This window comes from Rhamphochromis sp. 'chilingali', assembly GCF_963969265.1.
Source record: "Rhamphochromis sp. 'chilingali' genome assembly, chromosome: 5".
Lineage (NCBI taxonomy): Eukaryota > Metazoa > Chordata > Actinopteri > Cichliformes > Cichlidae > Rhamphochromis > Rhamphochromis sp. 'chilingali'.
Window position 1 is genome coordinate 3,596,927 of NC_137932.1, and position 24,686 is coordinate 3,621,612.

The following is a 24,686-nucleotide window of genomic DNA, read 5'->3' on the forward strand; positions in this document are numbered from 1 at the left end:
TTAAAAAATTAAAAGAAAAAATCATAATAAAACAGCCATAATCTAGTCGAACAGCTATGCTCATGAACTCACCCTGCTCTCCTTGGGGAGAGAGTGGAGAGTACGTCTTCTCCTTTCTGACTGATAAATATTGATCTCTTCCTCTCCTTTAGCTTCACGCCAGTTCACTTGTCTCCTGCACACACACAGATCACGAGGTTCGTCATATTTAGGAGATCCTGTGCCCCAGAGAATGTGAGAACGTGTTTGTGTACATATCTGTTTCAGGAGTTACCTGACAGAGGCTTCTTCGAGCTCAGGGACCAGCACCCTGCGGCTCCAGGCTACCAGATCTCCCTCTGTGGCCATTTGGCTGCGAGGGGCGTTGCTGTGCATCTGGCGGACCCCCTCGATCTGCCCGCTGCGCCGTAGACCCACGTTGGGCGGGGAGTGCACCTCAGTGGGAGATCCCACAGATCCTGAGGGGTGGGGGAGGAGAGATAGGGTTTCACTTAAACTGTTGGGGAACTGTTGCACAGCACTAAATAAATGATGAGCCCACTAGCAAAATCTCAGAATTATTTCCAGTAGACCTTCTGTTAAGGTGTGACATATGGGACACTTCAGTGCATCACAGTAGAAAACTTTGATATAAAATGAGAAAGTAATGAGAAATAAATTGGAAAAATCTGTAACTAGAAATTATTTGAATTATCAATAATAATAATTAAATCTGAGATTCTGAATTTTAAAAAATAAATGAAACTCATTGATTACATAAAACCCACAGAATTATCTGCAGTTTTCTTCCAAAACCAGAAGTTTAAAGCTCAAGTTCATGTTTTTCTTATTTAAATTATTTTTTAAAAAAAGAACAATTTTCCATTTATTTTATCTCCCGTGATTAATCGACTAATCACCAAGGACTCAAACACAATTGGTTTGCATAGGTAAGAAATAGGAGTTTAAAAAATACTTTTTTAAAATGTGACTTCAAATAGTAGAGAGTCGATTATTAAGTATTTTAGGAGCCCATCAGCTAATCTGCTGACTCTGGGGACATAACACAGGGGCTCAGGTGCAGCCAGTAGATATACAGGCTGAGACGACCAGTCACTGCTTAAGAATGCAAATAAATTTAATGCAGCTAGTAAAAAGCTTAATTGTCTTCAGCTGATGGTTTTGAGACTGAACATTTTTTTTGTCTCCACACTGGCCGTTTACCAGCATGTACCCATGATGTCTGATGTCACTGGTCAATAAAACCAACACCACAAATGGAAGCTGGGACAAGCTTTGTCTACAGATGTCTTCATCTTTACATGCAGATATCAGTTATTAAGCCACCGACTGATGGAATCTATAAAGGGAAAAAAAGTGTTCTTTCATAATGCAGTTGGCTCACACTCTATTTTCATGTGCTACCACGGAGCACCAGAGCTGAGGACACAAATAGTTCTGATCTTCTGTACTCATCACTCTGAGAATTAATTGACCAAATAAAAAATCATATCCCACAAACACACATTACCTACTCTCAGTGTGCTCTGTGAAAACAGGTTCCCTGCATTCACTAACTCTTTGAATCAGGGGGGGGTTTATTACATTTCCTGTTTAAAATTCCACTGAGACACTTATTTACATAATTGCAGTTGTTGCAAATTATGCATTATTTCATTGAATAGTAATAAAAAAAACTCTCTTCACGATCCACGAATCATGTTGTCAACCTAAAGGTCTGAGAAAACATAAATAGTGGCTGTAATACATGTGCTGTTAATTCTACGAATTAATCAATCACAGCAAACACGTCTGCTTCAAGTGTAAGATGATGCTCCAACATATTAGTGCTGCTATGGATAGATGTGAATAATGACTGGAATCCAGGAAAATGAGAACAAAAGAAATTTGGGTGGGGAATGAATCAGAATAAACAGTCAGCATCGCTTTAATGTCATGACTCCTACCTCTGCTGGACCTGGTGTTTGAGGCAGCAGCAGAGATGTCATTGGTTCCCAGTCTTTGGTCCTGTTCCTGCTGCAGCCTCTGAATCATGGTGTCCAGAGGACTGGGACCATCCACCGCCTGTTCACTCACCACTTGATTCAGGCCTGCCAGGAATAGCGCAAAAGTGAGAGAGAGAGAATTTTAAAAAATGAGCTTAAATCCAACCATTGTTACAGCCATGACGAATACAACTGCTGCCTAATAACTTAACTATCTCTGCTGTGCCTTACTAACACATTTCATTAACTGCTGATTGCTTCTGTTTATATCCCAGCCAACAGCCTTATGAACTCTAATCTTAATTGCCATTGCTACTGTAGTTTCAATAAAAGCCTCACATTGAGCTCATTTAAAGACAGATAAGATTATTGTCAGGCTATGACAGCACAGACAGATGGTCTCTGATAAGACAGAAGACAGCATCACCTCCAGGCAAATATCTAAAGCGCATAAGCAGAACTCCAAAGAAAGAGGTCTTATTTCAGCCTGAATACCTGAGGAAGTGACCCCCATCTGAGGAATCAGCTGCTCATCCCTGCAGTCCTCCCTTCCGGGCACCAGCCGCTGGTATCTTGGTGGATGTGGATTCCCATCCACATCCACCAGGAAGGGAGGGGGCATTAGGTGTGGAGCTTGCTGAGTTTGTTCGTCCAGCACGTAGTTATTGGCATCCCGGATCAGTGGCCGGTAGTCGGTATGGAAGAACATCTGATCTGCTATCTGAAACAGTTTTGAGGTTGAGAGGGTGCGGCGCTGTTGTTATTACTAATAACATGCGATGAGTTGTCGTGTATGTGCATAAATATTGCAGGTCAGTTTACCTTGTCGTACTTGCTGCTGGAGCCGAAGCCAAAGATGAGCAGGTGACCGTGGGAATCGGTGGCTGCAAAGTGCTGCCCATCTGGACTGCATTTGCAGTCGAACAGCGCTCCGTGCCCTTGGCCCTCAATCTATCAAGGGTGAGACAGAGTGGAGGGGAAATCTTAAAACTGCACTGTAGCTATTTGAACTGCATGGGCACAACCCACTATTAATGTCTTGTCAGCAAGCCAGCAGAATTGTCCAGAAAGAAATATGCACACAAAGAACAAACATCAAACAGTTTGTAGCACAACAGTAGCCTGTTTATGCAAACCGACAGGACACCTGCAGAAAGCAAAACTTCTTCAACAGGAAATCAGCAAGAAACCCCTGACTGCTCTGACCGTCAGCCAGCTGCTGCTTTTGGTTTGATCTGCGGGTTTTCCTTCATTCTCACAAAGGCTCCATTCAACTACAAGATGGAAATATGCCAAACTCAAACAGCACATAGACTACTCAGTTTTATACACCTTGCATGTGTTTTTGCCCAGCTGGATGACAGAGTTGTTGGAAATTAGCACCATAATTTTGCTACAATAGAAATACCGATTCAAAAGAATTCAAGCTTAAAAGTGAAACCAGGGCATCCTGTAAACAGCCTCTGCCGTCCTGCACTAGTGACATCGTTCAGAGAGTCTGTGCAGCAGGTATGGGCCTCAACAGCAACTTTGAAGCCGTGCGGTTTAGAGGGGACCTTGTTTCTGTGGGCTATGAGTGGGCTGTGTCCTCTGTTGGTGCTGGTAGTGGTCAGTGAAATTTGTTTTATCGAGTCCAAAGTCACCACAGATGTGTACCAGGAGATTTTAGACCATTTCATGCTTCCACCCACTCACAAGCTTTATGTAGAGGGAGCTCTCCCTACCCCACAGCGCCCAAACGACTACCAGATGATTCGCTGACCATGTTATCACAATGTTATTACTGTGTGAAGGCCCCTATAACAGCAACCTGGGATTCAACAACACCTCAGCAGTGCCCGATCTGATCACCTCCATCCCAGCCCGCAGTGATGCAGTGATATGCAGGCAGCGAGTTTAAAAATGAACATACTCTCCAGAGGCTGGACCGATCTTCAGGGTTCAGACAGCTTTAAAAGCTACGTTATTTACATCACTGTGTAAAGTCAATGAGAGCTGATCTCTCTAATAGGGTCATCTCAGGCACTCGGCTCTGACAGTAAGCCACACCCACCTGCTGTTCACATTTTCTGCTTAAGAGGGGCAGCCAATTAAGAGCAAGGCATCTTAAAAGCAGAGGGAGGAGGGAGTTAACAGGGCTTGTTGCAGGCAGAGGATGAAGTGAGGGGGTGCACTAAGGCCCGGTGTAAGATAATTAAGGATTATGCAGTTCCCTGCCTGTGTGTCCTTTCTGCTTGTGCTAATCTTACTCTACATTCACCTTTACTCTTCAACCCTCTTTTGTGTTTTTTTCTGTCCACAGGGAGGTTTTCAAAGTTTGATCGGACCCAATGAAAAAACTGCTTCCTCCTTACACTGCTGTAGTAAAATTATTTTTCAAGGCATTGTTTTTTATGTTACTGCTGGGCATTTTTGACTTACTACTTTACTTTCCATGTATCTATCGTCCCTATTGTTGTTCCTCCAACCAAAAGACCCATTCAAAGCTAGGAAAAACCCTGACAAGAGGACGCTTTTCAGGAGAAGTCTCACAGCAGGTTTCAGCCTGAAACTTGGGCCTTTTCACATGCACAAAGACTTTGTGTTGTTAAGCAACACTATTCACTGTCTATGACCAACACCAAGATTTGGCCAAAGGACCAGCTCACTATGTGAGTCACATGTTCTGGGAATGTGGTTAATGCCGTCCTTGGTTACCATAGAAGCAGGAAGCAGGAAATACTACAATAATTAAAGCACTGGATAAATTTGTGGAGTGGCATATGTGATTCATTTTGATGAGAGAGCCACGAAGGCACGAAGGGAAGTGAGAACAGTAAAGAAAGCAGAGCGAGAAAGTGAAAGTATAGAGTTGGGAGAAGGTCAACAGCGGGTGAAAGTGAAATAAAGGGTGAGACGAGGAGGGGAATGGGAAAAGAATGTGTGTAAGAGAAGCAGAAATATACCTGATAAAACCACATATATATGCAGATAAACAGAGAAAATACAGTTAAAAAAAGTGCAGGGAGAGGATTGAGATCTGGACACTTGTGAATGAAACAGAAGCGAGTGAAAGGCGATGACACGCGGGCGAGGAGACGTTCTGTGGACGAGACGCTCACCATGTTGAAATAGGAGCGGATCTTCACTCCTCTGGCTAGATCCCACACAATACAATTCCCATCATGCCCCGCTGAGAAAAGGATTCTCGGATCAAAGGGATGTGGCTCCAGAACAAACACTTCATCCTCGTGACCCTGTCGACCAACAACACGAACATCTAGGATTAGATTAAGAAATAAGAAAAGAGAAGCAACAGCCAAACCTGACTTTTTATGCTTAAGCCCACACACAGCTGAGCATATTTTGCAATCCTCTCACTGTCAGTGTGCAAACCCACATGCTTTTTAAGTTAACAAGTAAAAAATTCATATTCATCTGTTTTTTGTTTGCTTTTTATATACACTGTTTTCAGGCAGCTATCAAATGTTCCAGTTTTATCACTGCGTCACCAAGGAGACTCTGACAGCGTGTTAGCAACTAGATTTCTGATCAAAAGATAAAGTAAAAATGATGAAAACAAGGCCAAGAGCTAAGTAGTGAAACAGCAGCAGCCTAAGATGACCCTAACAGCAACACCGTAATACAGAAGAGTTACTTGAGTACAATGTTTAGTTTGTTAACTGACAGGAAGACAATAACTTAAAGCAGAAGGATGGCATCTCCATAAAACCACATGTCTGGGTGACATTAAAGCTTGGTTGGCTTTAAACATTTTAAATTTTAATGAAAAGAAAACAGAGGTGTTGGTGTTTGGTGCTAGTGGTCCCTGTGAGTCCTCGTCTGTTGATTTGGGATGCCTGGAAGTTTATTTTACATCTGTTATTACTGACCTTTGTCCAGCTGTTATCATTTAAGGCGACTGGCAAGAGTGAAATCTTTTCTGTCTAGGCAGCATTTGGAAACAGTGATCCATGCTTTTATTCCTTCCCGTCTGGACTACTCTAACTCACTTTACGTGGGTCAGTCAGTCGCTGCTCTCACTATGTCCTTTAGAGTTCATCTTAATATTCTTATGTTTGTTTTTAAACAATCACAATCTAGCCCCGCCTTACTTGGCTTTTGACCGTAGTGAGACTTAGTTTCTCTTGGAATTAAATTAGTTATTAACTAACTAATTAATTATTTTACTTTTTTCTTTTATTTGGCTTTTATTTATATCGTATGTAATTTTATTATTTAGTTCTAACGTACAGCATTTTCCATCAGCAAATCAAAAATTCACAACACAACATGGATGACTTATTCCGGAAACAGCCTACACAGCAGCTGCTGAGCCATATCACTCATGTGTAGGGATGGGTACCGGTATCCGGTGACATAAACGGTAGTAACCAGACCGAAAAGCAGCGCACATTTCGGTGCTTTTTTTTCCTGAGATGTCATACACTTTGGATTCTAGCCAATCATTTTACCTTTGCAAGCGGGCCCAGGTACGTACGTTCTTTTAGAGCAGAGCTACAGATTAAAAATGCCCAAGGCGAAGCGGTCAAAAGTCTGGCTGTACTTCACAGCAAAAGATGCAAACTCAGCAGCCTGCAACAAGTGCTTTAAGGTGGTACTGTGCAAAGGAGGTAACACCTCGAATCTGATGAAACACCTGGCGACGCATAGCGTTTCTTTAAAAGCCGAGAAATGCACCGTATTTGATAGCTTGCTGCAAGAGCTCACACCGAGCACATCTACTGCGCGTGTGGTGCCTATTATCGGACCCGGAGTTAGCAACATCCCCCAAGAACCAGAAGAGGAGAGTCCTGGCCCCTAGCCCTGCCAGTGTAGCAGAAATGATGAGGATGATGATGCAGCAGCAGCCGTTCTTCTCTGCGTGAGGAGCTTAATGTTGTTCGTGTGTAATTTACGTTGAGTAGGCTAACCACGTTATTACATTAATGCATGTAAGGTGAACTAGCAAACACCGTCGTAGTTACATGCGACTGTCTTCTTGTTTGATGGCAGATGTTCCCTTCACCCTGGCCAAAAAGGCTAAAATGACCAAAGAAAAAGTGGAAAACAGCTAAACATGAGAGGTTTTTGGATAAAGTTTGTGTTTTTTCCATTGTTTAAGCACTGCTTCCAGCTAAGAGTGATGCCATAAATCCCCTATAGCTGCAGAAAAGGCTAACATTGTTATCTTTTTACAAAAAAACAGCTGAACATGAGAGGTTTTTGGACAATGTGTGTGTTCTACATTCTTTGAGCACCGTTTAAGCACCGGCACCGTTTCAAAAGTACCGGTTTGGCACCGGTATCGGATAAAACCTAAACGATACCCATCCCTACTCATGTGCTAATAGGCTGTATGTCTGCAGGGCTTTTTAACTCACAGCATCCGAAAAAGTGAAAATTTGTAATAACATCAACATGTGGATAAGTGAATAAGAGGGTTTAACCTCTGAGGGCCATGCATGTGTATACAGTGTGAACTGGCAGTGTGTTGTGGTCCAGTCAACAGTGATCTGAGCTGTTACAGAATAACACACAACACTGAACTACGATATTATGATACACATCTTTGTTTGTGTCCGAGTGTCAAGTCACCACATACCATCAGGACATGGACCAGATTTCCAGTGATGGAGTTCCACACTTTCAACGTCAGATTGTTGGCCGCCGTTATCACTGTGCTGTCATGGCGATCCCATGCCACCATGGTAACCTTCAGCTTGGTCACCTTGTCTTCCAGCGGCGGAGGGTTGTACTTCCTGAGGGGGAGAGCAGTGATGCCGTTCAGGACTAACTGAGGTCTTTCTAGTTTAGTTTACACATAAAAATCAGACACAGAGTCGTTGCCAAAGGTATTAGCAGCAGCATCACTCCAAAATTCAAATTTTTATTCATTTCCAATAAAGGTTCATCTTCACCATATCACAGAAACATGGAAGAAATCATCTAAATAAAAACTGAGCAGCATACTGCATGAAAAACAAACTCTGTGCTACTGCCAAATGTTTTGGCCATGACTGTGTATCAAATATGAAAATACTGTAAAAACAAAACAAAAAAAGTAGACGCAACAAAAAATGAAACGCATCTTTTTCTAACTACATTAGTTTTAAGTTTAAAAAACTCCACTGTCCTTTCCTTTTGAGGAATGTATTCTATTTTCCTCAGTCCCTTTTTACACCGTTAATGAGGAGCCAGACCAATCTGACAGTTAAACCTTATCTTTCTGCAGCTTCAGATAATTATTCACAACCCCAGCTGTTCCTGTTTACATAAGAAAGATGTGAAAATCAACACATCCAAAACATCCCAATACTTTTTGCTGCAATTCCCTGACCCAGACTTTCTTTATTTTACAGACCGATTGTAGGAGCAATGGTTATAGATTTAACTCTATTAAATACTTCAAGTAACTTCTTGTATTATCCAAGTTGTGGGCATTTAGGACTTTTTTTAGGTTTTGTTTTAGTTGACCTCGTTGCTGCATTAGGTTTGTTGCGTTTGTTCAGGCAACAAAGACATAAACAGTCTGTCAGTGTACTCTACTCATGCACCGTCTGGGAATAAATCTATACTCTGTCTAGGAGCAGTCAGGTAATCAATCACCATGTCACACTTTATCCCACAGGTGTGAAAGAGATTTTTCTTTAACTTAACAATGCAGCTTCTCTATATTATGCAGTAGGTCATTGTACTTTAAATACATAAAAGCACGTGTAAAACACTTCAAAACTCTGCATTTTTCATGAGAAGAATTCATCACACACTGTAGCGTTCAATGCAGGTGATTGATTATTTTAAAATGTAAACTGACATCATCACCTCCAGGATGATCCCAGCTCACAAGGTCTTTATTCCAAGCACAAAAGCACTAATGGGAAGGCCAGGCCTTGACGGCAGTGCAGAGACACATACCCGGGTAATTTGGTCTGCATGTCCAGCAGAATGCTCTTCCAGCCCTGAGGGTGAAGCTGCCAGATCCGAGCTGTACCGTCCCTGCTGCCGCTCACAAACCTGCAACACAAGCGCGCGCACACATTTATGTGAATGAAAATATAACACTTACTTTGAGATCAGCTTCCTGCAGTAAAATGGTTCCCTCCGTCTCCACACATCAACAGTAAATACATGTACCCCCGGATCTCCACCTCTACCACCCTGGCTCTTTGCATACACCGTCTACACCTTCCTCCCTGCTTAGATTACAGCAACCCAGGGGAATTACAGCTGAGCTTGTTTTTCTGCACTCCGTCTAGTTTAATATGTCGCGCACAAGCACAAGTGTGTGTCTGAATGTGTGTTTGTGAGAGAGAGACACACACAAAGAGTGTGTGTTAGACATTAAGCAAAGCTGCTGACATCATCAAGTTATATCACAGCACCGCGAGGTTCACAACGCAACAGTGGTGCAGAAAAATTAACTGCAATAACTATGTACCACACGCACACACGTATAGAAATGCAATCTGCGTAAACTCACCTGTCACTGCAATGTGAAAACTGGATGCTGTCAACTTTGTCCTAAGTGGGAAAATATGAGAGAGAAACGTCAGCGCAAGCCTATTTCTTATTTAGTTAGGGTTAAACTGTATTTTCAGCAAATTAAAAAATGTCAAATAACTCGTTCATCTCAGACATTTTCAATTACAATTCCACGTTTCATTGACAAGAACAATATTTGTGACAAATCATTTCAAATCCACCTTTAAAATTGACTACTATAAGAGCAGCTTTGTATTTTTCACATTTCCAAATAGATATTCCAATTTTTTATTTATCCTCTCAATTCCTCCTCTTTGGCTCTCTTCACAAACTGAAGGTCTGAACAGCAGCTGGTGCTCATGATCAGAGCAGTATGTCTGGAATAACTATATCCACTCTTGCTGAGATCATACACAGGCAAGAGTGGAAAAAACTGTCTGAAAATGAGCACTGTTTGTGCACATGTCGTATTTGTTATTTGAAGCATCTGTGGTTAGAAGAGTATATACAGGACAGAAAATAAGGAAGACTATTATAGGTCTGCTTCAGATGTTCCTGAGGAGGTTGATATATGGCTGAAAACTTCAGAAGCCAGCATGTTTTTTTGCTTTTATTGTTAAAATAAATCAAATTGAAAAATCAAGAGGAGCTTTCACTGAAAAAAATAAAACTATATCACAAACAGTAAGAAAACTATAGCTATAGATCTACAGCTACAGATTTGATCATTTTTAGTAATATTCTCAGAGAACTAGCTCAAATCGTAAACTTGTTCAATAAGCCAACACAGTGCGCTTGGATTAAAGCTGTTTTTGTAGTAACTAAATAATAAATAAATAAGTACGCTGACTCACCGTATGGGACTCAAGCTCAGAGATCTTTTCTGGTTGGCCTGAGCCAAAGTAGTATACCCTGATGATGTGGTCTGTGCTTCCTGTGGCGAGGAACATACCACCTGGATGCATATATTTTTAATAGAAAGAAAGAAAAAAGATTAGGGTAATATTTGTTTCACATTCACTGGTTTACCTCGGGGACATTGGTATACATTAACTATTTGCAAATGTGCGTGCTTTTGCAAACCAGTAATATTTCTAACCCTTAAAATAGAAATACCCACAAAAAACAGACCACAGTCATTCCACATTTACTGATAAGGAGCAGCAGCCACACAAGTGGTGACGCACAATGTGTGCTGTTCTCCAGTTAGTCTGAGTGAGCATCTTGTTCTGTTTCTCTGTCAGTGCTCTGGAAGCATGCATAAAAAAACCACAGCGAGCTGCGTTCACCTGCGCTGAAGGAGGAGCAGATCATCTGGACGCCGGGTCGAGAGCGCTCTGTGAATTTACTGGGCCTCTGACTGGACGCACACACAAACACACACACGAGAACAAAATCATTTATAACACAATTTAACACAAAGAACCACCACCATGTGTTTTTAATAGAAAATGTCTTGGCTGAGTTTGGCGTGCTTTACATACTGCACCTAAACATTTCTAAAACTGGCCAGTTGGCCATTAAATACAGAGACAATTATAAATTCATGTGTACTTAAGATCAATACAATCAAACTTTTACACAAATAAGCCTCTTTCAGACATGCACTCCTTTCCATTCGTCAAAATTTATCAACTTCATGTCTCTTTTTAAAAAACAAAAAGACCGTGTGCGACCGAGTAATTATTTCAGTGCAACACATGCCTAAACTGCAAGCAGTCGAATTTACGTAATAAGATTACACCGCACTGACTTCCAAGGGCGTGCACAGGTTTCTGGCCAGTATATAGAGACCCATTAATGAAGCACAGGCTCTCTGCATCGAGTAGCAGAGACAATATGGGGACAAGGTTCACAGAGAGGTAATATGAGCGTCAGGAACAAGCCAGTGCAGGTAACAATAAGGAAGAAGATGCAGGAAGCTCAGATCAACTTCTAAAAATAAAAATAAGTCTTTTTACTCCACTGAAAACTACGTGTCATCTCGTGCCAAATATCGCATCCAAACCGTGGCTTTCTACATCGCGGCTGCGCAATTCACTGAATGAGGCCGTGAGGAGCATGAGCTCAAAAAGTGACCTTTATCTGAATGACAGAACGCTGTCACTTACAGATTGATGAGGACAACTGTGTTATGTATGCCGTGTCTGAAAAGGAGCTGCGATGACGTGCTGACAAAATGCTTGATGCACAAAGTGTGAGAAATGTTTGTGCAGGTGAGACCGTGTGTTTTTCTCACCCAAACTTGAGTGTCCGTGCATCCCACTGCCAGAAGCAGATGGTGCCATCAGCTCCAGTGGAGGACAGGTAGCGCTTGGAGCCGCTACAGAGAGGAGAAAACTGCAAACACAACCAATCAGAGGTTAGCGGAATGAACAGAGGACAAAGACACACACAAACACAGTCGCTCTCACTGGGCACTTCATTAAGTATACCTGTTTGTCTGCTTTTTAAAGCAAATATGGAATCAGCCAATCGCATTGACAGGCTACAGCAGCAGAAAGACTACATGAGTGCCACTCCTGTCAGCTACGAACAGCAAACTGAAGCTACAATTCTCATGGGTTCACCAAAACTGGAAGAATATTGCCGGGTCTGATGAGCATCAATTTCTGCTGTAACAACCAGATGCTGGGTCAGAATTTGAAGTCAACACATATTCTGATGGCTGCTTTCAGCAGGACGATGACACAAAGCTCCAATCATCTCAAAGTGGTTTCTTTAACATCTCGGTGAGTTCACTGCCCTCAAGTCAGCCTCCACAGTTACCAGATCTCAATCCAGCAGAGCACCTTTAGGATGTGATTTTTAATACAATGCATGTGCAACAAATCTGCAGCAGCTGTGTGATGGTATCACATCAATATGGACCAAAATCTGTGAGGGATGCTTCCAGCATATTGTTGAATCTCTGCCATGAAGATTAAAAGCAGTTATAAAGGCAAAAGAGCGTCCAGCCAGGAGCAGATAAGGGTGACTAACAAAGCGTCCAGTAAACTGAAAGCAGTTGCACAGATAAAACTTGACACAAGTTAAACTGTGTGCTGTAAACACAAAAACATTTATATAGATATATATTGCCTGTTAAGTAAAAACCTAGCTTTCTACAGTAAAATGCAGTTGCAGTTTGTGGTGGCTTCTCCCAGTCTGTAAAGAATATGAAATAAAAACAGCTTTAAAACAATACCTGCAGTGAGGTGATGGATGCTGCGTGTCCCTCCAGGACAGCCAGAGGAGCGCAGGTTTGTAAGCACCACACTCTAATGGTCTTGTCACAGGAGCCGGCGGCAATCATGGTGTTCTCATAGCTGACGGCCATGTCGGAAATCTCGGCAGCGTGGCCGCGCAGGGTTGCCAGCAGACGCCCGTCATCTGTTCCCCAGATCTTCACGAGACAGTCATCTGAGCCCTGGGACAGAAAGAAAACACCACCGCACATGAGTGAAGATTCACATTTGAGATCAGCGCATCTGCTTCTGGGAAGACAAATTAAAAATGTGAAGTTGAAGAAGATTTCCAAAATCTATCTGGGCACGCTGCAGAGCAGGACTCTCAGCAAATTGGCAAATGTGGAATACAAACAGAGGAGGGAAAGAGACTCTTGAAATGTAAAAATAGATCAATGATTAATTTGCTTTTTGACAAAAAAGCTACAATGAACATCTCAAGGCACTGACGGTGCATTTGCATGCACTGTAATCAGCTTATTATTAACAGGTAAAGAGAAAAAGACCGCAGCTGGCATGTAAACACATTCCCTGGCTAATGTTATCAATGCAAAACAACAGTGAGCACTGCCAAATGAACACGCACACTGTTACTGTGGTCTGAGAATATCTTAGGCTGATTACATTTGACTCAGTAGACTGAGACTGGATGTGATGACACAGAGTTGGTTTTACACACATGAGAACTCGACTGTTAGAACGGAGGGACAGAAAATAGATCAGGCAGGAACCAACTCATCTCCTCTTACTTTGTAACGGTTTTGTAGCAAAGTAGAAGCAAATAATAATTCTATTAATATTTATAAATAGTTACCAAAAAAAAAGCTTTGTTAGTGAAGCATTTACAAGAATTGTTAGCTCAGATTCTCCTTAAACACTCATAAGTCTGCAATCAAAGTGCACGATCGAGTCTTCAATCGTGAAACCGCCTTTGGGGCGAGTGCCTGACTGCGATCCAACTCGCTGACGGTTAAAATGCTCGTGATTCAACACGTTGCCAGATCCATCTGTTTTTTAGTTAAGAGCTCAAAATTATTTAAGTAACAGGTAACCGTGATGAAGACGCGAAAGACACACAAACACAAATCCACTTGTTTTAAAAAGCCAGCGATTTCAGGATGTAACGCTTCATAAAATTAAACTTCTTCGCTTTAAAATAAGAATTTTTGACACGCTGAGGGTCAAACACTGTTAATGACGGTGTTTCATTTTATGTGCTCCAACATGCACCTGAAACCTTTTGAAAAATCATAACGCTTTATAAAATAACTAACACAGTGCTGTATGTTAAGTATCAGCTGACGTGTTGGTTGCCCTGAAAGCCTTGACCTTTTATAACTACAAAGCATTTTGGGAGACCTGCCACGCCGTCTGCACCACCATAGATTTAAGAGCAAAGTGCAATCCTCCCTGTTTCCTCACAACTACAGATAAGATTTTAACCACAGTCACAAGGACAACAAGCACAAACCAACTGCTCTCGATTTGTCTTTTCAAGTGACCACAAGAATTGGCTGTTTTTAAAATTATGTTATGCAAATCGATATAACTGACAGCAAAGCTGTTGTTGGACCAAACTTGCATGCACTTGTTCACCGAACACAACGATCCCCGCGAATCTTTAGGGCGCACAAAATAATCAATTAATATGCCTGAAACAGCATAAGAGCCTGAGCAAAAGGACTGAAGAGATCTAAAAATAAGAACATATATAAATAAAAATGATCTCGTGATAAAAGGAGGGGGAAAAGTAGCAGAGAGAGAGGGGGGGGAGAAAAGGGAGAGAAAGTGAGGGAGAGCAAGAATGAATTTTAATTCTGGCACTTAGCCAGCGCCTCAGAGGAAACATTTTCTCCAGTTATGATGAGAAATAGCAAGATGAAGAGTGGGGGGGAGGGAGGAAGAGAAAGGAACAAAGGAGGGGCAGCATAGCATGAGGACGGGGGGAGAGAAAGAGAGAGAAAGAGAGATAACAGGAAAAAAGACACAGAGACACTCAATCTAACCCCCTCCTCCTCCTCCTCCTCCTCTCAGCAGCCAGCCATTTTTAGAGATTTAAGAAGTGAAAGCTGAAAATGGTGTAGAACAGCAGGCAGTGTTTGACTCAAGATTCCAAACAGAAGGACGGCGACATTAAATCAACATTGTCTCATTGTTCCTTCACCATTTAACACGTTACCAGAAGCTGTACCTCTCTCAAACTAGGTGGAAAAGGCATGCGGCAAATGTATACAACGGGCACCCAGGGGGCAAAGGTCAGCTTACTTCTTTTGAGATAAATGCTTTCACTTCATTACCCGTGATTATTATCATCGCACAGCTGTCTGAGTTTTTCCCGACGTATAACCCAACAGGTTATAGCTGTGAGTCACTGAGTAAAAGCGTCCTACCACAGTTAGGTAAACAGTAATTACCGCCTAGCAGAACCGTTACAGCATGAAACGCAGATGCTTGTGCATCTTGGTGAGCGAGCGGCACCTTGTAACAATCTAACACAGAATGCGAGACGTGACTCTAAACAAACACAGAGCCTCTCGTTCACAAGCTAATGTCAACGCAACGTCGAACAAAAACGCGCGTGGGAAAACTTACGGTGAAGATGCGTCGCCCCGTCCTGTCGAAGGTCACGCAGTACACGGACGACAAGTGTCCCAGGATCCTCTTGTGCATCTTCATGTGTGTGTACACGGCCGTGGGCACCAGCTGACGGAGACGGTAGGCGCCATTCAGTCGACGGCAGAAGCTCGTCTCCACTGGATGTCAAGAAAAACATGCACGTTAGTACGGAAAGACACGACTGTACAGATGTAAACGTCACTAAATATACATTAAATTGACAAAAGTCTCCACTCGTCTGCTTTCCCATGCACACTCCAATCTTAATGCAAAGAGTTTAATATCCTGTCAGTTTGGTACCATAACAGCTTCAGCTCTTCTTTCCACAAGGTTTAGGAGTTTGTTTATGGGAATTTTTGAGCGTTCTTCCAGAAGCACCTTTGTGAGGTTAGGCGCTGATGTTGGATGAGAAGGCCGGGCTCGGATTCTCTGCTCTGATTCATCCCAAAGGTGTTTTATTAGGTTGAGGTCAGGACTCTGTGCAGGCCAGTCAAGTTCTCTTCCACACCACACTCGATCTTCCATGTCTTTATGGACCTTGCTTTGTGCAATGGTGCGCAATCATGTTGGAACAAAAAGAGGCCATCCCAAAAGTTTTCCCCCAAAGTTACGAGCATAAAATTGTCCAAAATGTTTTGATATCCTGAAGCATTAAGAGTTCCTTTCACTGGAACTAAGGGGCTCCCTCAAACCCCTCAAAAACAATAATCCTGCCTCCGCCAAACTTTATACTTTATACTTGGCACAAAGTAAACCCAAACGCCAAACCCAGACTCGTCCATTGGACTCGTCCACAGAACACGACTCTGTTCCTCTAGAGTGCAGTGGCGCCGTGCTTTACACAACTGCATCCGACACTTTGCATTGCGCTTGGCGGTGTAAGACTTGGATGCGGCTACTTTCATGATGCATAACCGTTTCCATCAAGCTCTCTACACACTGTTCTTCTGCTAATCTGAAGGACACAAGTTTTTACAATAGAGCATAAGAATGCTGAAATATTTTAAAGTGAATTATTTTTTAAAAAAAGACCTCCATCTTTTCACTCTTGGACTTATTAAGATTGGCTTTGTATGATTCACCATTCAAAATAATCCTCATTTATCTTATTTATCCTCCGCAGCACAACCCTCTTCTGATTGGCTGTCCCTGACACACAGTAGGTTTGAATGTAGATGAGTAAGGCTCCTCTGCGCTGTATCTGATGCCGGTGGTATAGTTGCTGCATCTGCTAGTTTATAGAGGGTCTTTCGTCCTTCACGTTTCATGAGATGCTCTGTAGAGAAGTGTCCATGTGACCTGCAGTTTTTTGCAACCAGTGTGCCAAAATTCGCATGAATGCTTCAGATGGATTCCAAGAGGACTTGGGGAAAAAAATAGAACAGGAAGGACTACTCATCCATGGTGTCCACAGCTGTCCATGTGCATCTCCACAAGCAAGTATAATCCTGGACTGAGATGGTCGTACTGAGCACATCCACTCTCACTGACACTGACATCAGATCCAGGAGTTTAAAAAAACTGTCCAAACAGCGCTCTTATACACGTCTGGAGCCGGAGCTTTTGGATTATTTGTAGATGCATCCCCCTGATTTTTGGAAACTATGGCCATGTTTATTAAGCGCGAGGTGGAGCACAACAAGTCCACAAGTCTGTGTGCAAACATACAGACTTCTTTAGGCAAATCAATAGTTGGCCCAGTCATTTTGGCCCACTTTACCAAAATGACTGTTTTCCTTACCAATATTCGGCGGACTCCCGTAGATAACAGGTGGCTCCGGTGGACGTCCACAGTGCAGCGCAGCCAGCGCTGAGCCTTTCCACACAACATGTTTGCAACCTGGAATTTACACACAGCACAGATGCATAAGCACATGCACAGCTATAGTTAAGTGTGTGTTGTGCATGTTGATCTGGATGTATGCAGTCATATTTGCATAACCACGCAAATGTATACATTCACTCCATGTCTTGGTAAGTCAGCACTTACACGCAGGAAGACACAGGCATTGAGCGAGTGGGTGTTTTTGCACGTGTGTATATTTAAGTATGCAAATGCACTGCATGTGAACTCACTCTTAGCGGTGCGGAGAAGATTCTGTCTGCCAGCTCCTAGAAGGCTGGTGAGTCCAGGCACACTGGCAGGGACCTCCCTCTCCAGCAGCGGACAAACTCTGGTGCAGACCTGCAGCAGGTGGTCTGGCGTGATGTGCCTGTAGAGCTTTACCTGAACGCAAGCATACACTCAGATTAAATCTGTCTTCAGGCTGGTAAATGACCACAAAAAACAACTACTGCTAGTGGGGGGAGGGTGGTAGAGTTTAAAAAAAGATAAAAAGGAAGCTGAGAGAAATGTGCTCAAAGAGCTTTCCTGCCAAAAGCTGCTGTGTCAAGACATCAAACCCCCACCAGCTGGATGATTTCTGCTGCTCGAACCCGACGACAGTGGTGTGAAAAAGAAAACGTCTCAGTGGAGGTACAAATGGGTTCCACATTACTACGCCAATTTTCACACACAAAAATCTACAAATCTATCGAACACATCAGGGGGTAAAAACATGTCAGAAGGCAAACGGTGGCTGCAAAGTAAAGGGAAATTGAAACTTTAATTTCAAATTCAAGTATTTCCAGCAAACAGAAACACTGAAAAATCCAGGCCACTTCCACAAATGCGGATGCAAGTAAAGGCCCCTCTGCTCTCTGAGTGTGTCAGAGGAAATCACACTAAACCGATAACAGATAAAATAACAGATAAGATCCTCCTTTTTTTAATAAACTGCAGAAATAAAAATACAACCGGACACGTATTTATACACTAAAATGAAAAAGATGAAGGCTTCTAAATGGTGCGGCTCCCAGCAGCATACGCACTACAACAGTGTGGTGGGATGGAGGGGGTGTGGCATGCAACATAAGGATGAAGCACACAGAAACCTACGCTGTTATAAACACACAGCCTCTCTGATTCCACTGACACATGGGGACCCTCCTGCGTGGCCTACTTCTAAAGAAACATGCACGCCTGAATGAGTGGAATGGCACGCACGATACAGCCGGGATGTAAGCGAGACACGGAGGGGAATAAAATAATGCAGCATGCAGCAGTGTGTTTACTTGGAGCAAGCCAGATCGGTTTAAATGTATTCACTCAAATCAGACGTGCAGTCATCGGCTTTGTTTCAGACACGTAAGCCTGAAATTAAACAATTATTCCACTCAGTCACACACACACACACTTTTTCCATTCCTTTATCTGTCTCTGTGACACACACACACACACAATTAATGACCCCTTAATTGCTTTCAACATCCTTGCTGGTTCACAGACGTGATCAGTGTTTCTAAGTACATATCAGCCCCTCTTAGGTACACGCAGACCCACAACTGACACACACACACGATGTGCAATAACAATTTGCTCCATTTTCCTTCCTTCTGAAGGGTAATGGATAACACTCCCCCAGCCACGGCTGCACCATCACAAAGCACATGGCCCCACACCACTACAAGTTACCCTCTATGTAATCATTATTAGTATTGCTATTATTCTTATTATTATTATAAACATCCTGCTTTCCATTCATAGCCCTACAAACATCTTTCACCTCAAGCATCACTGCCTCTGACATAGATTTGCATTCATTAAAGTGTATTATTACTGACAATTAATCCGTTAATAAATGAGTCTAAACACATTTGTGCTGATAACGATGCAGGCTTCCACTTCCACTCAAAAACACGGCCGTATTTCATTGCGCTTCGTCTTCCTGATCAGTTTGAAATGCGACACGAAAGCAATCGAACATCTAATGAATCCGCCTTCGTTAATTAGCCGCAATTAATATCGTTAATTATTACAATATCATTGTTGAGTCCTCAGTGATGCCCAACCCCCTTCTTTAACAGCGTCCCCCCCCCCCCCCCCCCCCCAGACATCTAACTACAAACGCCCACAAAAAAATAATAAATAATCATAAATAAATAAATAAATCCAGCCGATATCCTGCCCTCCTGCCTCTAACCTCCCTGCTTCCGCTTGGTCTAATAATTAAAACCCCTCCGCAGTATTTTTTTAATACGGGAAATTATGCACAATAGACTGGAGGCAGGCTGAAAGACTGGGGACGGGAGGAGGAGGAACGGAGAGCCCAGCGAGCCAAGCAGGAAGAGAGAAGAAAAAAACACACACACACTCATACGAGCGGGCAGAACGACGCTGTCAATAATTTCTTAAACCTATACATTTACATGGCGATCAAGCTGCACTTTACGCCATCTAGTTCCGTGTGTGCTTTGGGACGTGAAGACGGAAATCGTCCCCCACAAACATTATCTCGTAGATTAACCAGGTCGCTGTTTTTTAAAATCAGTATTAAAATAAAACTTTTAAAATAACACAAAAAGGGAAAAAAGAAAAAAAAGATAACGGGGAGTGCGCGCTTTTAGCAGGTCTGACTCGGAAACAAATATGTAAGAGGATGGTGAATTCACTCCACGCCCCCATGCGTAAAAACGCCGCTTTCAGGCGAAAGCCCCGTTTGTTTACATGACAATTAAGCGCTCCAATTAATAGCGCGATTATAATACATCAAGCTGAACGTTACCTCGCATCTTCACACCGACTGATCCTTCCTCTGCTTTTCCGTCCGAGCTCGCACCAAAACAACCCTCTCCCCAAAAAATAAAAAATAACCACTCCACAACAACCTCAAAGAACAGGGGGCGAGCCGTGTCTCCGGCTATACTGACTATACTCTTTATATTCCCCACGAATAAAAAAAAAAGTCCTGTTTTCTAACTCTTGTGCCCCCCTGTGTGTTTTCAACCCATGCACACAAATTATGGTTCTTGCAGGACAAGAGCGCCTCCATCTCTCTCTCTCTCCTAGAGGCTCGTGGCGCAGGGAGTCCCTCCTCCGGATCCTGGCGCTCCTACACCACAACACTCATGACGTATCAACATTTCACACACATTTTTCACCAACAACTCTCGCAACCTTTTGGACATGCATGGACACCAAACTCGCACACCGTGGCGCACACAAGGTTGGGACCCGAGCCCCTTGTAAGTGCTCCAAAAAGAGCAGCTTCCCTCCCCCTAAAGCCTGCAGCCGACTCGCCCTGCAAAGTCCTTCTTCAGTTTGTGCTCCACCACCTGATTTAAAAATTGCGGGAAATTCAATTTTTATTTTGCTCTCTAAAAACTTTTTCCTCAGTTATACAGCACCCTTACCAAATTTTCGTACGTCCCGGGGTGTTCCTGCCCCGTCCAGTCCAGCCTTTTGGGCAGCAGCTGAGGTGGAAAAACAGTGTGGACCGTGATCACCCAGTTTATAGACGTTACAGGTGATGTTTTAAAACAGTAAATGGTAAATCAGAGTCAAAGCAACATTACAAAGTACAGTGCAGAGAGAAGCATCTCTCTCGTGCTGCTGACTGCTTACCTCCTTCTCCTCCACCTCCCTTATCAGGGTCTGAAAATAGCATAAAAATACAGAATTACACCTCGTGACAATTGCCGACATATTATAAATTCTCCTAAAATGCGAAAACACCAACCTCGGCTGCTTTTTGACACGGTCCAGCTTCTAGAAATCGGGCTATTAGGAAGTACAGTTCTGGTATGGTTGGAGGGGGAGAAGAGGACGGGAGCTGCGTTAGAAGAGGGCACCGAGGAAATTGGGGGGATATTACAACGACCGTGACATAGTTTCCGATCTCCTTTACTCACCAGAAGTCAACTGCGCGATGTGTGTACTGTCTGAAGCCATTTTGGTGTTGTTTGCCAGGGCAGCGCCAGAGCCTGTGTGGTGGGTCTAGGTGGCTGCCCTGTAGCTGTCACTGTTTATCCACCAGGAAGAGGCTGCCTCCATTCAGCTTCGCTCGCACGAAGTCCCGGCTGCGGGAGTATACCTCCGCGGAGCGATAATTAGTGCGCGCTGAAGGCTTCACCCCGCCAAACACCGCCTTCCTTTAACAAAGACCGAATGGCTAAATTGTGGCTGTACTGAGCGCCGGCTGGGGCGAATTTCACTTACGACCGGTTTGCCGTGGAGGCATGTTTGTTTTAATCCCCCTCCCCCTCAAAGGAAAAAGCGCAAGCCCTCTGCGGAAGAATACAGGCGCTGTGGCTCACGTACGCCGCCGTCGAGGGGAGGTAGAAATGGCAGCCTGCTAAAGGAGAGGACACATTGCTGCAGAATGGCTGTTATTTTGTAACTAGACGGCATTTATCACATTTTTATTCATTAGAGTCCATTCCTCTGTCATTTAGTGTCTATTGCGGATTACCACAGCCTAATTCTTGCCATATTTATTTTCTGTATATTCGTAGCTGGCGGGTTCAGAACATGGCTCCCGTGTTTGAGAGGGATTTACAGGCGAGCAAACGTTTCAGCTTAGTTTATCATTATTATTTTTTTATTATCAAACACCACAGCTAGCCTGTTCTCTTATCAGCTCTCCGTGTTCTTGCTGCTGGTCTCGCTTGTCGTAACTTTGTCGCTATTGTGTAATAAGATGTCCTAGCTAACACACCCACTCTCTCAGGGAGCCGTTTGGTGGGGAAGTCGTCCATTTCTCTTCCAAATACTACCAGGCAATAAAATGGGGGAAGGGTTGGAGAAGGGGAATGCAGCTTAATGAATGAAACCCCGTGAGTTACAGCAATTTAGTGGCAACTGAGACACTGAGACAAGGCACACACATCAAGGGGGGTTATCAAGGAAATGCATGACAGGATGCCTCGGTGACAGCTGTGAATGAAAAAAAAAGGAACAGCAACTCTTTGGTGTTAATTTTTACTTTTTAAAGTAAACTCACAATAATATGTGTGCAAGGGACGTACATTATAGTTTTATTAAAAGCCACGTCACCAATGACAAACAACCCCTCCTGGTCTAATCTTATTTCCCACATTTAATGTTTACTGCTGCAAGTAAGACACAAATGAAAGTGAAGGTAAATACACACCACACGTGTTTCAGATCATTTTACAACAGTTTGGAGTTTTCTTTTTCGAAATATTTTGCCACATATCTTCTGTTTTTTTTCTCTTTTCACTCATATCTATAGCTTACATGTGTGAAGTTGCCTATGTGGTACAATTGAGCTAAATTGAAATATTCACACCCACTTACAGTTGCATATAATTCAGTCTACCTGCACAAATGATTAACACTAGTACAGAAACATATCACCTCTACATTTTAATTTCTTCTTTATAAACTATTTCAAATCTAACACATCAACAGTGCATCTGGGAAGATGCTATAAGGCTTCGTGCTTCTAAGAGTCAACTTAATTTTTTTGTCTATTTTAAACAGAGTAATGCCATTCTATTTGTAAAACTAACAAGGTGTAACTCAAATAAAATCAAGTGTAACGCACACAAATTAGGTCTGTATCGACACTTTCCACAACTTTGTCATTTATGTTGCATCGTTAGGCAATTATGGGTTCATTTTGTCAACGTTAAACACAAATAATACAACATTTATAGGCTGCCAGATGGACAGGAACTCAACAGAGAGTGTTCTCATCACCAGTGGCTACACCACCTACCATTATTCCATGTCAAAAGCGTTCTGGCAGATAGGTGGGTGGACGATTACTCTGAGAGGAACAAGCAATATTTGAGCTTTTCAAAAATCCACTTTAGTATTCTGACCCTCCCCTGACAGAGTTTTCGATCTTCTCTTCCAAATGTGCGCATCGTATCAGGCCAGATTAAACTGTCCATCCGTGGACTTCACTGATTGGGTGTAATTTGACCAACAAATTCTGTATATATTTTTTAAAGCACAGAAAAAAAGTTAAAATAATACTTAAAATATTTAGATGATCAGTTATGGGTTTTTCAGCCTAATCATTAACTTGTATTTTACCGGTTGACCTGAACTCTTATGACTAAGTTTATTGTGTGGGCTGACACCACCACAAGGAGGCAACCTCACCATGTGTCACTTTACGGGCCTAAGAGGAGTCAAAGGTTATGAAAAGATGCAATCAGTTACAGGTTTTCTTTTACTATAAATAGCTCACTTGTAAATACTAATCACATTAAAAAAGAGATCTGAAATGGTTTGAGGTTATCTTGACAACAGTCCACACAGAGATACTTGTTTATCCACACCCTTGCAAATCCACACCCTTTACTAAACTTTGCCAGATAGCTTAAAAATCCTGTGAGGTGTGGAAAATTACTTGGCTTCAACACTCTTTCCCTGCTAGAGACAATCATCAGACAATCAGGACTCTGATGTCTTCACTAGTTAGAAAATAGAAGTTTCAGCTAAGTACTTTTGCAGCCACGTAACCTTTCTCATATCTTTAGTCTGGATTCAATGGTCTGCTCTGTGGGTTAATACAATGGCTCTTTTTTAAGTGTCATGATCAAGGTTAAGTAAAAGTAGGTGTGATAAAACATTTTAGTTAACCCCAATGAAAATAATTTAAAATAATTTAAAAAAAAAACGTGAAAATAAATATTATAGTGGTCAAATCTTTCACTACTTTTGTTGAGACTTGTCATGTTTACAATACTGTGACTCTGCTACGTTCACAGAGGGTTGTGTTTGCATTGCTACACTTTTTCTGAATTTCTGAAATTGTCTCACTTTCAAATTCCCTGCATATTTGAGTAAATAAAGATGCTACAGCTGACAATGAAACGAATAAAACCACCTGAAACATGAGTAAAAAAAAAGGTAAATAAAAAATTTAAAAGTAATAACAAAATATAAAACTAGATCACTAAGGGTGATTGAGTGGTTTGCACCATAACCTTGCATCTAGGAGCTCCTGGGCTGATGTGCCCTGCTTTTGGCCCCATGACAGCTGGGATACATTGAAAATAAAATTCTGGTCAAAATGCTTTAACTAATTTAATCACATGTAAATTATCCACATAATTTTATATAATGTAAAATGATAAATTAATCAAATCTGCTCAAAAGAGATTTATTTGATTGGTATACATTCAGCTTCTACAGCTCTTTAGTGTTTCGGGTTCTCTGTCCTGTGTTTGTCTTTTATGTTTGCGATTATTTTAGAGCACTTTGGTCAGCCCTGCTGTTTTTTAAAGCACTTTATAAATAAAGTGGTATGGTTAGGTAAGCATTTGAATAAATCAAACCTTTTATTGTATATATTTCAGTTTCATTTTATTCAAAATGATTGTTTCATGTTTACTGAAGGTGAAAAATCATTTTTTGGGAGTTGGCAGCGCAACCCTAAACTGGTTAAGTGGTTAAGAAAATAGATACATTGTTGTTTAACAATGTATTAAATGAACTTGTAAATTAAATGTGACCAAAAAAGGACACTAGAAGGACATATTTGCACAGAGTTGGAACTTTCTGATACATTGCACCCATTGATTCTTTGTGGGCAAG

General features: G+C 42.2%; 1 protein-coding gene across 1 annotated transcript in view; it reads right to left on the reverse strand.

Annotated features, from left to right (window-relative positions):
- The window catches only part of phip (PHIP subunit of CUL4-Ring ligase complex), a 42,819-nt gene extending 21,482 nt beyond the window's left edge, over window positions 1-21,337 (reverse strand). The window contains 22 exon segments of the mRNA XM_080883840.1: window positions 73-175; window positions 275-458; window positions 1,947-2,090; window positions 2,481-2,706; window positions 2,808-2,936; window positions 5,087-5,221; window positions 7,570-7,726; window positions 8,883-8,981; window positions 9,448-9,488; window positions 10,304-10,404; window positions 10,739-10,809; window positions 11,689-11,789; window positions 12,637-12,858; window positions 15,269-15,429; window positions 17,034-17,132; window positions 17,369-17,519; window positions 20,525-20,584; window positions 20,736-20,765; window positions 20,851-20,909; window positions 21,023-21,075; window positions 21,077-21,110; window positions 21,113-21,337. Of these exon segments, the coding sequence (XP_080739966.1) occupies window positions 73-175; window positions 275-458; window positions 1,947-2,090; window positions 2,481-2,706; window positions 2,808-2,936; window positions 5,087-5,221; window positions 7,570-7,726; window positions 8,883-8,981; window positions 9,448-9,488; window positions 10,304-10,404; window positions 10,739-10,809; window positions 11,689-11,789; window positions 12,637-12,858; window positions 15,269-15,429; window positions 17,034-17,132; window positions 17,369-17,519; window positions 20,525-20,584; window positions 20,736-20,765; window positions 20,851-20,909; window positions 21,023-21,075; window positions 21,077-21,110; window positions 21,113-21,164 (2,412 nt within the window). The 5' untranslated portion in view covers window positions 21,165-21,337.
- Between the last annotated feature and the right edge of the window lie 3,349 nt (window positions 21,338-24,686).